The sequence below is a fragment of the Bos taurus genome, chromosome 5, assembly GCF_002263795.3.
Source record: "Bos taurus isolate L1 Dominette 01449 registration number 42190680 breed Hereford chromosome 5, ARS-UCD2.0, whole genome shotgun sequence".
Lineage (NCBI taxonomy): Eukaryota > Metazoa > Chordata > Mammalia > Artiodactyla > Bovidae > Bos > Bos taurus.
Window position 1 is genome coordinate 80,144,010 of NC_037332.1, and position 15,888 is coordinate 80,159,897.

The 15,888-nt window shown below is 39.4% G+C and overlaps 1 protein-coding gene across 1 annotated transcript in view; it reads left to right on the top strand.

The window, feature by feature from the left end:
- The window catches only part of OVCH1 (ovochymase 1), a 93,187-nt gene that overhangs the window by 19,761 nt on the left and 57,538 nt on the right, over positions 1–15,888 (top strand). The window contains exons 8-11 of the mRNA XM_059887272.1: positions 409–523; positions 1,968–2,148; positions 8,829–8,901; positions 9,548–9,743. Of these exons, the coding sequence (XP_059743255.1) occupies positions 409–523; positions 1,968–2,148; positions 8,829–8,901; positions 9,548–9,743 (565 nt within the window). The remainder of the gene's footprint in view (positions 1–408; positions 524–1,967; positions 2,149–8,828; positions 8,902–9,547; positions 9,744–15,888) is intronic.

Consider the following 15,888-nt stretch of genomic DNA (forward strand, 5'->3'; position numbering starts at 1 on the left):
ATGGATTCTGTTTGAGATACCCGGACTTTTATGAGATTGTGAGAGATCAAGATGGACATATCCAGCGGTCCTAGAATTTGTAATTCTAGATCTAGTCAAGATCTAGAATTCAGGAAGGAGATTTAGATTGAAGAGAGACATTTGGAAGTCATATATATGTAAATGAATACAAATAAAGCTATGTACAGTACTTTCATGAAATATTTTTCAGAGTAAAGAATAGACCCTGAAAAAAAGACTGAGATTGGGAATAGATGACCATAGATATATATATATTTTAAAAAAGAGTAATGTCATGAGGCCAAAGAAGGAGGTAATGTTTAGAAAACAACAGGAATATTAAAAGGTATGCAACTTAAGAGTGGTTTTATGATTGACCAGCATAAGCAAGTGACTCAGCTAGGTTAGGCTACTGTAAATACTTTGAATTATTTTTTTTTCTCTACAGACTCTTTAAACAAAATTGGATCAACATCATTTCCCAAAACCAATCCTAGATCTTCTGCAAAAGTTATTCCATATGGTGAGTTGATAGCCATGTGATTATGATCTATTTAATCTTCTTTCTTCTTTAACTAGATATCTCTTTTCAAAAGCCTCATCTTACTTTGATAATACTTTACAGTGAGGAAGAATGGGTTCTATATTTAGGCTTATGAAATTTTTAGAATTCTGTTTAGGTTTTTGCATGGACTCCATAAATAGAGGGAAGAAGAATTAAGCTTTAAGATAGGAAGAAAGATAAAAAAAAAAGATAGGAAGAAAAAGATAGGAAGAAAGAGGTACAGAGAGCAATCTTTTTTCCTCATCTATTCGTATGCAAATTTCATATTTAAAATATCTTTCCAGATTCTATAATATGATTTTGCATTTAGGGGCAAAGGGAGAAAGCAAAGTTTTTTTGGTTTTGTTTTTTAACACACTTTTAATTTTTAATTTCATTATAACCTTAAGTGTTATGTTAAATATTATGATCTTTCATTGCTCTGTATGCATGTATTATATATATTATAGTTGATGATTTGTAATAGAAACTTGCACAGGGAGCTGTAAAGAAGGAAAGATGTCTGCTTCTTGAAGGGGAGTCAGAGAAGGCTTCATGGGGAAGACAGTATACAGCAGTATTCTAGACAAGAGAATGGCATTTGGATGTCTAAGCAAATTTGGCATGTCTGGGGATTGGTAAATGGTTTCAAACAATGAGAAAGAGACATAAAATAAGAACATATAATAAAGAACCGCATACCCTTTACTAACCAACAGAATTTTCCTACTAGAATGTAAGATCATGAGGGCCAGGATTTTTGTCTGTTCTATTCAATGATACATCACCAATGTCTAGAGCAGTGCCTGATAACACCAAGTACTAATTAAGTATTTGTTAAATGAATGAATAAATACAATTCTGTAGTTATTGTTGTTCAGTTACTAAGTCAGACTCTTTGCAACCCCATGGACTGTAGCCCTCCAGGCTCCTGTCTCCATGGGGTTTTCCTTGGAATACTGGAATGGGTTTCCATTTCCTTCTCCAGAGGATCTTCCTGCATTGGCAGGTGGATTCTTTACCACTGAGCCACTAGGGAAGCCCATAATTCTGTAGACCAGTACCTATAAAACCTAACTGGTTAGCAGAGTCACCTAGGCAAGCTTTTAAAATCAGATTCTTCAGAGATGGGTCTTAGGAATCTGCATCTTCTTGAAACTCATCTGGTGTTTGGGAATTGCTACTGTTGACTAGTTGTGAAGTTGTTGTGAAGTCACCCAGTCGTGTCCAACTCTTTGTGACCCCATGGACTGTGGCCCAGTAGGCTCCTCCATCCATGGAATTTTGTAGGCAAGAGTACTGGAGTGGGTTGCCATTTCCTTCTCCAATTTCCACTGTTGACTATGGCAAGACATATTGGGGAGGGGTGTGTTCTTAATTATTTCAGTTGAATGGGTCATTAGTTTGATCTCTTTTGCTGTAGGTGTCTGTGGTATCCCTCCGTTTAGTCCCCAGTGGCTTTCTAGAAGAATTGCAGGAGGAGTAGAAGCCTGCCCCCACTGTTGGCCATGGCAGGTGGGTTTGAGGTTTCTTGGCAATCACCAGTGTGGAGGTGCCATCATCAACTCGATTTGGATTCTGACTGCAGCGCATTGTGTGCAATCGTGAGTGAGGCTGATGATATTTTATTAATGTATTTATGTACCATGTTGTTTGCTGAAGCTGAAACTCCAATTCCTTGGCCACCTGATATGAAGAACCAACTCACTGGAAAAGACCCTGATGCTGGGAAAGACTGAAGGCAAATGGAGAAGAGGGCAACAGGGAATGAGATGGTTAGGTAGCATCACCAACTCAATAGACATGAATTTGAGCAAACTCTGGGAGACAGTGAAGGACTGAGGAGCCTGACTTGGTAACTGAACAACAACAATAATCATGTTGTTTGTTGTTTTAGTCACTAAGTTGTGTCTGACTCTTTTGAGAGCTCATGGACTGTAGCCTGCCAGGTTCCTCTGTCCAAGGGATTTCCCAGACAAAAATACTAGAGTGGGTTGCCATTTCCTTCTCCAGGGGATCTTCCAGACCCAGGGCTCGAACCTGCATTGGCAGGTGGCTTCTTTACCACTGAGTTACCAGGGAAGCCTTTTTTGTATCATACCTAGAACATCAATATAATTGTGTAACTCCTAAAACCATGCAGGCTGATTCTAAAGCAAGAATCTTCCTTTCAGTGTTTCTGACCCATGTCCATCTAGCCTCTTTCTAAACAAAGTCAGTGAAGAAAAGCAAATCAAATCTTGAAATTGTTCATCCCATTTACAGGCATCTTTGATTATTATGTTGAGCCCAAGTCTGCTTCTCTATAGCAATAATTTATTAATCTAAATTTACTGAAGTTCCAGAAAACAAGAACTCAGTCTCTTTCTACTTGCATGTAATCATCCTTCCTAGACTTGAAGATCGCTCTCACATTGCCCTTAATCTTTACGCTGAATGCTTACTGTTCTAGTATGTGTAACTCCACAGCCCTCATCATGCAGTGCTCTATATCCTGGATTGGTTTAGTGTCATTCCTCTTAAAGTGGGATCACGACAGTGGAGAACACAGTAGGGTAATTCACCACCTTGATCACTGAGCTTTCAATGTTTTTTAATTGTAAACTATGCCATGACGTGAAAAAATATACAAAATATAAACATGTAGTCTAAAGAATGGCCCTACTATTTAGTGTAAGAAGGATCTTTACACTAGCAAGCCCTCTCAGTGCCCCTCCCAGAGAAGTAAACATTATGCTAAATTTTGCATTTATAATGTCTTTGCTTTTTGAGGAGTGGTTTTAACATCTGTGAATTCCTAAAACCAGTATGTTGTCTTGTTTTCCCTGTATTAATGTAAAACAATTACAGTTTATATTCCTCTGTGATTTGCTTTTATCTTTATAGCATATCATATGGATTATCATGTGGATGTGTATAACTATAATTAATTCATTTTCAATACAGACTGATTAAGTTGATCACACTTGTAGGCAGGTTCTGGACACTGTATATTTATATACACCCCAGGACTAACAACAAGATCCTACTGTGTAGCACAGAGAACTGTATTCTCTGTTATATATATATATCAGTATCCTATGATAAATCATAGTGGAAAGGAATATTTTTTAAAATACATGTATATTTATAACTGAATCACCTTGCTGTACATCAGAAATTAACACAACACTGTATATCAATTATTCTTCTAAATAAATATATACTCCCCAAATGATTCCAATGACTCCCCAAGTCAAAGTCCAGAACCACGCCCTGTCCATGAGTCCATCTTGACCCTTTCTTGCTTGTCCCCAACAAGCCCACCTCTTTTCTTAAACATGCTGTGCTTGTTCCTATCTCAAGGTCTGTGTAGTCGTTCCCTCTGCCATTTGGAACACCAAGTTACATTTAGTTGTCCTTTTTCCTTAGGCTCCTCTTGGCTCTGAGTCTCACAGACCTTGTTTTTAATGGTCTTGGCGGTATTTAGGAGTACTCATCTGGTTTTTTGTAGAAGGTACCTCAGTTTGAGTTCATCAGATATTTTTCTCATGGTTTTTCTGGGACTCCACAGGAAATCCACAGAGGGACATGTCCTTTTTTATCACATTATAAAGGGTACATGCTACCAGCATGATTTCTCACTGATGATGTTAACCTGGTATTTGCCAGGTGTCTCCACTGTTAAGTTCCATCTTCCTCCCATTCTTACCTATTCTTTGCAAGCAAGTGGCTAAGGGTAGCCCACACTCGAGCAGTTGGGCATTAAACTCTATCATCTTGAGTGCAGAGTTTTCTCCATAAATTAAAGTTATTCTGTATGGGAGATTTGCCTCTTCTCTTCCTTTTATTGGGGCTTCCCTAGTGGCTCAGTTGGTAAAGAATCCACCTGCAATGCAGGAGACCCCAGTTTGATTCTTGGGTCGGGAAGATCTCCTGGAAAAGGGATAGGCTACCCACTCCAGTATTCTTGGGCTTCCCTGGTGGCTCAGCTGGTAAAGAATTCACCTGCAATGCAGAAGACCTGGGTTCGACCCCTGGATTGGGAAGATCCCCCTGGAGAAGGGAAAGGCTACCCACTCCAGTATTCTGGCCTGGAGAATTCTATGGAATGTATAGTCTATGGGATTACAAAGAGTCGGACACAACTGAGCAACTTTCACTTTCCTTTTACTTATTAAATTGTGTATTAAACCAGTATGGGCAGGAGGACATTTATTTTTTGTAAATACTACATATTTATTTTGTTGCTTGAATTGCTCCAGCTTTGATCCCTGTGAGTTTTTTCAGGGTGAGTTTTCCAGTTTTGACCACTGTAAGTTCTTGTCTTTTTGATATGCCACCACCCTTTTGGGACAAAGATACTCCAAGTTCATCTTATGTATCCCCTCTCAGTCTTAGAAGCAGCCATTTCTCCCATAAGCTGCACAAGAAGTTAAAATCTGGGTGCTGAGCATCCCAGTTGCTACTAGGGTGTTATTGCTTATAGCCCCTCTTAGCTAACAGAGCTAGAAAATGTAAGAAGGCATACTAACTCACTTACATAAACCTGTTTTTCTGTCTATACCTATATTAAGGTAAACATGAGATCATACAGATATTTCCAACTCAACCACATGGTTCATTCTAGCACCCCCCGGCCCTTGGAGAAATTCGTTTTATAAGAATTCTATCAAAGTGCATTTTTATGTACCGTGGAAAAGCCTCAATCACAGCTGACTAATTAATGGAAATTAAAGTATTGGAGAAACCAGCTATTAGTACTGATGCCAGAGGCACAGAAGAAGCTTTGTCAGACTCCCTTGTCAAATAGTTTATTCTTGAATTTATGTCATAGACTATGATTCCTTGCAGCAAGATACAGACCACACCAAACCATTCTTTACAAGGTGAACTAGTCAACTTGATGAGTCAGCTGAGATTAATAAACACTGCTGCTGCTGCTGCTAAGTCGCTTCAGTCGTGTCCGACTCTGTGCGACCCCATAGACGGAAGCCCACCAGGCTCCCCCATCCCTGGGATTCTCCAGGCAAGGACACTGGAGTGGGTTGCCATTTCCTTCTCCAATGCATGAAAGTGAAAAGTGAAAGTGAAGCCGCTCAGTCGTGTCCGACTCTTAGCAACCCCATGGATTGCAGCCTACCAGGCTCCTCTGTCCATGGGATTTTCCAGGCAAGAGTACTGGAGTGGGGTGCCATTGCCTTCTCCGATTAATAAACACAGTCAGCTATAAATGTTTGTGAACCATTTAAGTTAACCACAAAAAGATTTGTATGTAATTTTAGTGGCCCTTCTTGTTTTCTTTGTAAAATTTTGCTAAAGTAGTAGTATTGCTTGTTTTTAAAAAGGCAGTTCAAATAAAGTTATCAAGTAAAATCTAAACTACCCTCTCCATTTCTCTAATCCATTCCTCCTTTCTAGAAGTAATCAATATTAAGAATGTTTTAATTATCTGATTTTACATTAATGTTTATACATATATATTTTATGTAGGGTTTTATAATTTTTACACAAAATATTGTGCCTTATACTTATTTGATGTGGAAAAGGTTACCTCATTTTTTCTTTAACTTTTATAGTTGTTTAATTTACTTGACCAGAGAAATATCTTTTTTGAAGTTGGAACTGTGTATATCTTTACCCAGAATCATTTGGGATGCTAGTGTGAAGAATTAGTATGTTCACTCATGCCTTGTCTTTGGGAATCCTTCAGCTGATTCCTTCAAGAACTTACTTCTCCTTGTCTCATCCTCATCAATCTTATGGACATCCAGGGCTCCAGCCTCCATTGAAGGGGCGTACCCAAATCCATTGGGAAGGCAAGTTTACTGCATGGAATGAGCCAGTTAGGGAAATGTACAAAATCTGGGAGCTGAGATAGACATTTTTGCTGAAGGTCACCACGTGGCCAGGCTGGCTGACATTGCTACAAAAGGCGATAAGGACAACCGACAGCAACATTGTACTACACCCCATGTGCTACCGTCTCTAGCACTGGTTACCCTTAGTATTAGCCCTAGCAAATACCAGACTTGTCTGGAAGGTTTCTTACTTAAAGTCTGGTGTGGAGCCAGAGAATCTTTATTTCTAACAAGTTGCTGGGTACTGTTGTCCTATTTTTAGGGAAAACCTGGCATGTTCTCCTTTTGTTGACTCCACACTCTTCTTCATGCTTGTGTGGGATTTTAGGTCCTAATGTATAGCACAGAGAACTCTTCTCAATGTTACGTGGCAGCCTGGATAGGAGGGGAGTTTGGAGGAGAATGACTGGATGCATGTATATCTGAGTCACTTTGCTGTCCACCCAAAATTCTCACAACACTGTTTATCAACTATGATATAAAATAAAAAGTTTAAAAAATAAACTTAATTTAGGGGAATAAACTCCCTTTGCAGTTGTACATTGGAATCTGTCTCAAACCTAAATCAGAGGATTTTTTTCCAGTTTCAGCGACCTTTATTTTCTTAGAAGCTGCCTTTTAAAATATTTATTTATTGGGGCTTCCCAGGTGATGCTAGTGTTAAAGAACCCACCTACCAATGCAGGAGATGTAAGAGACGTGAGATGTGTGGGTTCCATCCTTGGGTCAGGAAGATCCCCTGGAGGAGGGCATAGCTACCTACTCCAGTATTCTTGCCTGGAGAATCCCATGGACAGAAGAATCTGGGGGGCTACAGTCCATGGGGTCACAAGAGTCTGACATCACTGAAGCAACTTAGCACACCTGCACTCGTTTGTTTATTTCTTTATCCATTTATTTTTGGCTGTGCTGGATCTTCTTTGTTGTGTGGGCTTTTCTCTAGTTATGGCAAGCAGCAGTTACTTTTCATTGCAGTATGCAGATTCTTCATCGCGGAGGCTTCTCTTGTTGCCGAGCTCAGGCTGTAGGGCTCTCAGGCTTCAGTAGCTGTGGCTCCCAGGCTCTAAAGTGCAGGCTCAATAGTTGTGGCGCATGGGCTTAGTTGCTCCATAGCTTTTGAGATCTTCTTGGACTATGGATAGAAACTGAGTCCCATGTATCAGCAGGCGGGTCACTTATCACTGAGCCACCAGAGAAGCCCTTTCTAGGGTTAACCAGTTCTTGTTTTTCTCTTTGCAGCTTCCTTCCAAAACTTAGATAAGAGCAATTGATTTCCATCCAAGGGAGGGGCAGGGGTATGATTCTAGGGCAGCAGCCTTAGTAACAGCTTTAAGAAATACGTTTCTTTACTACCAAGTAATGATTTAGAGAGTGACTTTGAAAATAAAGTTGATCCTTCCATTAGAGTGCATGACAGATAATAACAATGATAATGGCTACCATTATGGAGTCATTACTATCTCCGTATACTTACCAGGCACTTTCCTTGAGTTGGCTCCCTTAATAAAGGCACACTTAAACACATCAGTGAGTCAGACTCATCATGCAAGGAACTGAAATGAGCATGGTTATGATTAGAGAGAACATGCCTACCTGTATTAAGAAACTTCTTTGACTAAATGTATTGAAGAAATACTTTTCATAACTTTACTTTTACTGAAAAGACAGTTTTGAAAAATGAAGAGTCAGTGACAATATATTTGTGGCAATTGAGGGACTCTTTCCTTGGATATTTTTTCAGCTGGAGATCTTGATGTGGCAAATTAATGGATGTAGATTCAAATTTTTAAACTTTTTTTGAAGTATATTAAATGTGTGTAAAACATTAATACAGTTAGAGGAATTTATACAAAGCAAATAACCATGTAACTAGCACCCAGACCAAGAAAGGAAATGGTGCCAGTACCTAGGGGTCCCCTTTATGCCCTCTCCCCTTTAAAAGTAGTCAGTGTCCTAATCTCTGATATCAGATGTGAATTTTACCTATTTAGGAATTGATAAATTGGTCTTAGTTTCATAAATTCTGATTATTTTATAAAAGATGATAATTTAAAAGATATATTCCTATAATATAGTATTTGAATATTTTTAACAGTAAAGCATAGATCTCATTAGAAATGTAATTTTCTTCATGTATTCCTAATGTCACTATGAAATTAAAATAAGCTCTAGGTTTCTTTTTTCCTTCTCAACTTAAAAATAAACTGGTGATATTTGATAAATGCTCCAGAAACATTTTATGGACAAAAGAAGGGGGCAAGATAGACAATTAGGAACTTGTCCTCAGATAGATCAGAAGGCATGGTGCAGCTTCTCTGGTTACATAAAGATTCCAGACAAGGTAGTGGGTGGCCCCTGGCTGGACTGAACAGTGGATGTTATAGTGTTAGACCAAATGGTGAAAAATGTGTTTTCATATCAAACTTTTGTTGTTCCTCCTCCAGGAAAAACAATCCACTCTTCTGGACCATTGTTGCTGGAGACCATGACATAACCTTGAAGGAATCAACTGAGCAGGTGAGAAATGTTTTTAAAGGTCATTCTGCCTGTTCCCTAAATTGTCACATGCCAGGGAGTACATTTGGGCTTCCCTTGTGGCTCAGCTGGTAAGGAATCTGCCTGCAACTCAGGAGACCTGGGTTCGATCCCTGGATTGGGAAGATACCCTGGAGACGGGAAAGGCTACCCACTCCTGTGTTCTGGCCTGGAGAATTCCTTGGACTGTATAATCCATGAGGTCGCAAAAAGTCAGACATGACTGAGCGACTTTCACTTTCAGGGAATACATTTATCTAAAACATGGGATTAGTTACTACTTTCCTAATGCCCTCTTACACTTATCATTTATACCAACATTTAAAGATAGAATTTGAGATCACATTTAATCTGAGAATGAGGGGAAGTGAGTCAGGAAGTGCAAACTGAGGTCCATGTACACAGGTCCACAGAGTCTAATTTTCCCAGGACCTCCATTCCTCAGAAAGTGCTTCATGGATTCCTGCAAATTATTAACAAAGATTTCCCTTCTAAAGTTAGTACAAAGTCACCTTCATTGGGTGACGTGTGGAAATGCAGAGATTTAGGATGATTTTGGACCAGTATACAAGGAATTTGTTTGAATCATTGACTCTGCCTTGTAATTTCTTGCTTGCTCATGATGCAGGTGAGAAGGGCAAAACACATCGTGATGCATGAGGACTTCGACTCACTGAGCTATGACTCTGATATCGCCTTGATCCAACTGAGCTCTGCCCTAGAATTCAACTCAGTGGTGAGGCCAGTATGTCTTCCACACAGCTTGGAGCCTCTGTTTTCTTCTGAGATTTGTGTTGTGACTGGCTGGGGAAGTGCTAATAAAGGTAAACCTTTTACTTTTGCATGAACATCACTACTGATTGACAGTTTCGAGAACATGGCATGGAAACGTTATCAAACGGTATCTGCTTTAGCCCTTCTTCCTTCTGAAAGACAGGAACCATGGTTTATTTAACTGTAATAGTTCATCAGAGTAGAGAATGAACTATTTTATAATTTTTCCATCAGGATGCCTTAATCATAGGTAGGCTAGATCTGTGAAAGGCCAGATAGAAGTATCTTATCCCTTGTAGGCCATATGGTCTCTGTCACAGCTATTCAAATCTGCTGTTGTACCACAAAGCAGCCTTAGACAATATGTTACAGAATGGATGTGGCTGTGTTCCAATGGAATTTCTCCATGAAATTGAAATTTTATGCAATAATCTTGTCACAAAATGGTATTCTTTTTTTTGGATTATCTTTTCAACCATTTAAAAATGTACAAACCATAATTAATTCATGGATTGTAATAAATAGACTCAGAGTTGGTATCGGGAGCTGGTAGTAGGGGCTGACATGGATTTGGCCTGCGGACTGGAATCTGATGAGGCCTGGGCTAGATTCTATAGTTCTTAAAGCCATAGTGAAATACCAAAAGACCTGAATGAGTTGATGTTGTTGTCCTGCTTATTTGCACTGTATAAAGTTATTTTCTCTTATATTTTCCTTCTGTCTATATGTCATTTAAACTCTGTAAGCTTGTAGATGCTGAAGACAAATGTATGGTTACCAAAGGGGTAAGGGGAAGAGAGGGATAAATTAGGAGTTTGGGATTAACATGTACATACTACTATATATAAAATAGATAAACAACAATGTCCTACTGTATAGCATAGGGAACTATATTCAATATCTTATAATAATCTGTAATGGAAAAAAATCTGAAAAAGTATATGTGTGTGTGTGTATATGTAAAACTGTATCACTTTGCTATATAGCAGAAACTAAGACGACTATGTAAATTAGATATTGTTGCTGTTGTTCAGTTGCTAAGTTATTTCTGACTGCAACCACATGGAATGCAGCACACCAGGCTCCTCTGTCCTCCACTGTCTCTTGGACTTTGCTCAAATTCATATGCATTGAGTCGGTAATGCTCTCTAACCATCTCATCTTCTGCATCCTCCTTCTCCTTTTGCCGTCAGTCTTTCCCAGCATCAGGGTCTTTTCCAATGAGTCGGCTCTTCGTATCAGGTGGCCAAAGTATTGGAGCTTAAGCTTCAGCATCAGTCCTTCCAAAGAATATTCAAGGTTGATTTCCTTTAGGATTGTCTAGTTTGATCTCTTTGCAGTCCAAGGGAAAACTAGCATCACAGTTTGAAAGCATCAGTTCTTCACTGTTCAGCCTTCTTTATGGTCCACCTCTCACATCCATACATGACTACTGGAAAAACCATAGCTTTGACTAGATGGAACTTTGTCAGCAAAGTGATGTCTCCACTTTTTATTATGCTGTCTAGGTTTGTTATAACTTTTTTTCCAAGGAATAAGTGTCTTTTCATTTCATGGCTACAGTCACTGTCTGCAGTGATTTTGGAGCCCAAGAAAATAAAATCTGCCACTGTTTCCAGTTTTTCCCCATCAATTTACCATGAAGTGATGGGACTGATGCCATGATCTTAGTTTTTTTTGAATGTTGATTTTCAAGCCAGCTTTTTCACTCTTCTCTTTCACCCTCATGAAGAGGCTCTTTAGTTCCTTATCACCTTCTGCCATTAAAGTGGTGTCATTTGCATATCAGAGACTGTTGATATTTCTCCCAGCAGTCTTGAATCCAGCTTGTGATTCAGCCAGCCTGGCATTTCCCATGATGTACTCTGCATAGAAGTTGAATAAGCAAGGTAAGAATATATGGTCTTGTCATACTCCTTACACAATTTCGAACCAGTCAGTTGTTCCATGTGTGGTTCCAACTATTGCTTCTGGTCCTGCATACAGGTCTCTCAGGTGATAGGTAAGGTGGTTTGGTATTCCCATCTCTAAGATATACACAGTTTGCTGTGATCCGCACAGTCAAAGGCCTTTTAGCATAGTCAATGAAGCAGAAGTAGATGTTTTTCTGGAATTCCCTTGCTTTCTTTATGAACCAACGAATGTTGGCAATTTGATCTCTGGTTCCTCTGTCTCTTTGAAACCCGGCTTGTGCACCTGGAAGTTCTCAGTTCACACGCTGCTGAAGCCTAGCTAGAAGGATCTTGAGCATGACCTTGCTAGCATGTGAAATGAGCACAACTGTACAATAGTTTGAACATTCTTTGGCATTGCCCTTCATTGGAATTGGAATAAAAACTGACATTTTCCAGTCTTGTGGCCACTCCTGGGTTTTCCAAATTTGCTGACATATTGAGTACAACACTTTAACAGCATCATATTTTAGGATTTGAAATAGCTTAACTGGAATTCTGTCAGCTCCACTAGTTTTTTTGTTCTGTTTTGGTTTGGTTTGGTTTTTTTGTAGAAATGCTTCCTAAGGCCCTCTTGACTTCACACTTCAGTATGTCCATATGTGGTGAGAATGTAGTGAGTGACCACACCATCATGGTTATCTGGGTCATTAAGACCTTTTTTTTGTATAGTTCTTCTATGTATTCTTGCACATCTTCTTAATCTCTTCTGCTTCTGTTAGGTCCTTACTGTTTCTGACCTTTATTATGCCCATCCTTGCATAAAGTGTTCCCTCAATATCTCCAATTTTCTTGAAGAAATCTCTAGTCTTTCCCATTCTGTTTTTTTCCTCTAATTCTTTTCATTGTTCATTTAAGAAGGCCTTTTTATCTCTCATTGCTATTCTCTAGAACTCTGCTTTCAGTTCAGTGTATATTTTTCCCTTTCTCTCTTGCCCTTCACCTATCTTCTTTCCTTAAAAATTTGTAAAGCCTCCTGAGACAACCACTTTGCCTTTTTGTATTTCTTTTTTGAGGGGATGGTTTTGATCACCGCCTGCTGTACAATGCTATGAACCTCCATCCATAATTCTTTATGCACTCTGCCTACCAGATCTAATCCCTTGAATCTATTTATCCCCTCCACAGTATAATCAGAAGAGATTTTATTTAGGTCATACCTGAATGGCCTAGTGGTTTTCCCTACTTTTTTCAGTTGGAGCCTGAATTTTGCAATTAGGAGCTGATGATCTGAGCCACAGTCAGCTCCCAGTCTTGTTTTTGCTGACTGTAGAGCTTCTCTATCTTTAGCTGCAAAGAATATAATCAATCTGATTTCAGTATTGACCATCTGGTGATATCCATGTGTACAGTTGTCTCTTGGGTTGTTGGAAAAGGGTGTTTCTATGACCAGCGTGTTCTCTTGACAAAATTCTGTTAGCCTTTGTCCTTTTTCATTTTGTACTCCAAGGCCAAACGTGCCTGTTATTCCAGGTATCTCTTGTCTTCCTACTTCTGCATTCTAATCCCCTATGATGAAAAGGACATTTTTGTCGGTGTTAGTTCTAGAAGGTCTTGTAGGTCTTCACAGAACTTCATAGGTCAACTTCAATTTCTTCAGCATCAGTGGTTGGGCATAGTCTTAGATTACTGTGATATTGAATGGTTAGAGCATTCTATCATTTAGGGATTGTACCCAAACCCTACACTTGTGATGCTTCTGTGGATTGTGAAGGCCGCTTCATTTCTTCTAAGGGATTCTTGTCCACACTAGTAGATATAATGGTCATCTGAATTAAATTTTCCCATTCCCTTCCATTTTACTTCACTAATTCCTAGGATATTAGTGTTCAATCTTGCCATCTCCTGCTAGACCACATTCAGCATACCTTGATTCATAAACCTAACATTTCGGATTCCTGTGCAATATTCTTTACAGGATCAGACTTTACTTTCACCACCAGACACATCCACAACTGAGAATTGTTTCCACTTTGGCCCAGGTGCTTTGTTCTTTCTGGAGCTAATAGTCATTGTTCTCGGCTCTTCCCCAGTAACATACTGGACACCTTCCAACCTGGGGGGCTTATCTTCCAGTGTCATACCTTTTTGCCTTTTCATACTGTCCATGGGGTTCTCTAGGCAACAGTAGTGGAGTGGGTTCCTATTTGCCCAAGCACAAGGTTGTGATTCATGAAAGGGAAGTCAAATATACTTCAAACAAAACAGTGGCAAAGTCTGTGAGCTTGAAGGAGAGGGGAATTACTCTTTGACCCTGTACAGCATTCATCTTCTCGGTTTACTGTGGTACCTGCAGCCAAACTGCATTTTTCTAAAATCTTTGCAACTGCCATATGAGGAGATTTTATACTCCGGTTTTGCAAATGAGGGGGTTATGGCCCTGAAAGTTAAGTCATTTGCTAAGACTCCATGGCTAATAAATATCAAAAGGGAATTTAAATCAGTGTGCCTCAGCTGATAAACCTTGAATGGCTTTTTGTTACATAAGAAACAATTTCCATCCCAAACTGAATGTTAAGAATGTTGTGGAAATATTTACTTTTGGGTAATAATAATAATAAGTTTTCATTAAGAAAAAAAGAATAAATCTGACCTCCTAGCACAGCACTGAAGAATCTGCATGGGACCTCCCGAACCCTCTCCAGCATCTGTTCCTCGTTTGTCCCATTGTTGGCTGACCTTCAGGCACTGTGTCTTCTTTCTCTCTCAAGCTCTGTACATTGTTTCCTTGGCCTTGGAGCACTCCTATTTCAGTCTCCTCACAGCCTCTTCTCATCACTCCATCCTCAACTCAAATCTCAGACCATTTTCTTGCAGCAGGACTGTCCTTCTTCACTCTCTTCATTGCCTGGTTTTATCATCTCCTTGCACATAAAGGGACTTGACATTATTTTACAGATTCATTTTCTATATCTCACCCCTTATAGCGGGAGCCTCTTGGAGGCAGATCTCTGCCTAATTTACTGCTCTCTCCCCAGGGGTCAATATCTACCTCGCATAGAGGAAACAGTAACTTTTTATGGACTGGCTGGCCTCAGTGCCCTTGAGTAAATGTGCCTGTTCTCTGAAACCTTCAGCCTTCACCAACTCTGTGACCACCAGGTGGTAGAGGTAGTTAAAGTTTTACAAAAGGTGACTTCAGTCTTTCAGTCTTGGAGAGAGAACAAGTTCTCCATTTTGAGACGTGATAATAAAACAGCACTTTTAGGGATCGTCTCTGAAAAGAAGATTTTAAATATATTAATTTATTTTTGTATTAGGTTATTGCATTAAAAAAGTAAGATATAGAGTCAGACCCAGGCTAGTTCTTAGTTCTGTCCCATAGTTGCTGAATGATCAAATCTTCAGAGTTCTGGCTTTTTCAGGTGTGAAATCAGTGTGACAGCCCACCTCACAATGTTGTGAGTATTAAGAGCTTGGAGTAAAAAGCATAAATATTGTACATCTTGTCTAGTTGTTCAGTCATGTACAACTCTTTGCAACCCCATATGGCCTGCCAGGCTCCTCTGTCCATGCTATCCATGAAATTCTCCAGGTAGTAATACTGGAGTAGGTAGCCATTCCCTTCTCCAGGGGATTTTCCAGACCCAGGGATTGAAACCAGGTCTCCTGTCTTGCAGGCAGATTCTTTACCATCTAAACCAATAAATGTAAATTAATTTTTAATTTTAATATATTTTTAAAAAATGTTTATTGGAGTATAGTTGCCTTACAATGATTTTTTAGTTTCTGCTGTACTGGAAAGTGAATCAGCTATATGTATACATATTTGCTGTTGTTTAGTCACTAAGTTGTGTCCTACTCTTTGTGATCCCATGAACTGTAGCCCTCCAGAGTCCTCTGTCCATGAGATTTCCCAGGCAAGAACACTGGAGTGGGTTGGCAGCAAAGGGATTTTTCACTGAGCCACTGGGGAAGCCCCATATGTATACATGAACCCCCTTTTTTATTTTTTAAAAATTGTTTCCAGAAAGTTACAGAACTATGAAATAGTAAACTTAGCTTTTTTAAATGAGTCATAAATCTAAAGTAATGGAATAAGTCATGCAGAACACATGTTAACATAGGCCTGCCTGAGGGTCAGGCCAAGGTAGAAATTCTTTAGTATTCATCATCAAAGTCATCTAAATTGGTTGAAATTAGGCCCCAGTGATACTAAAGGATGGAGAAGGCAATGGCACCCCACTCCAGTACTCTTGCCTGGAGAATCCCATGGACGGAGGAGCCTGGTAGGCTGCAGTCC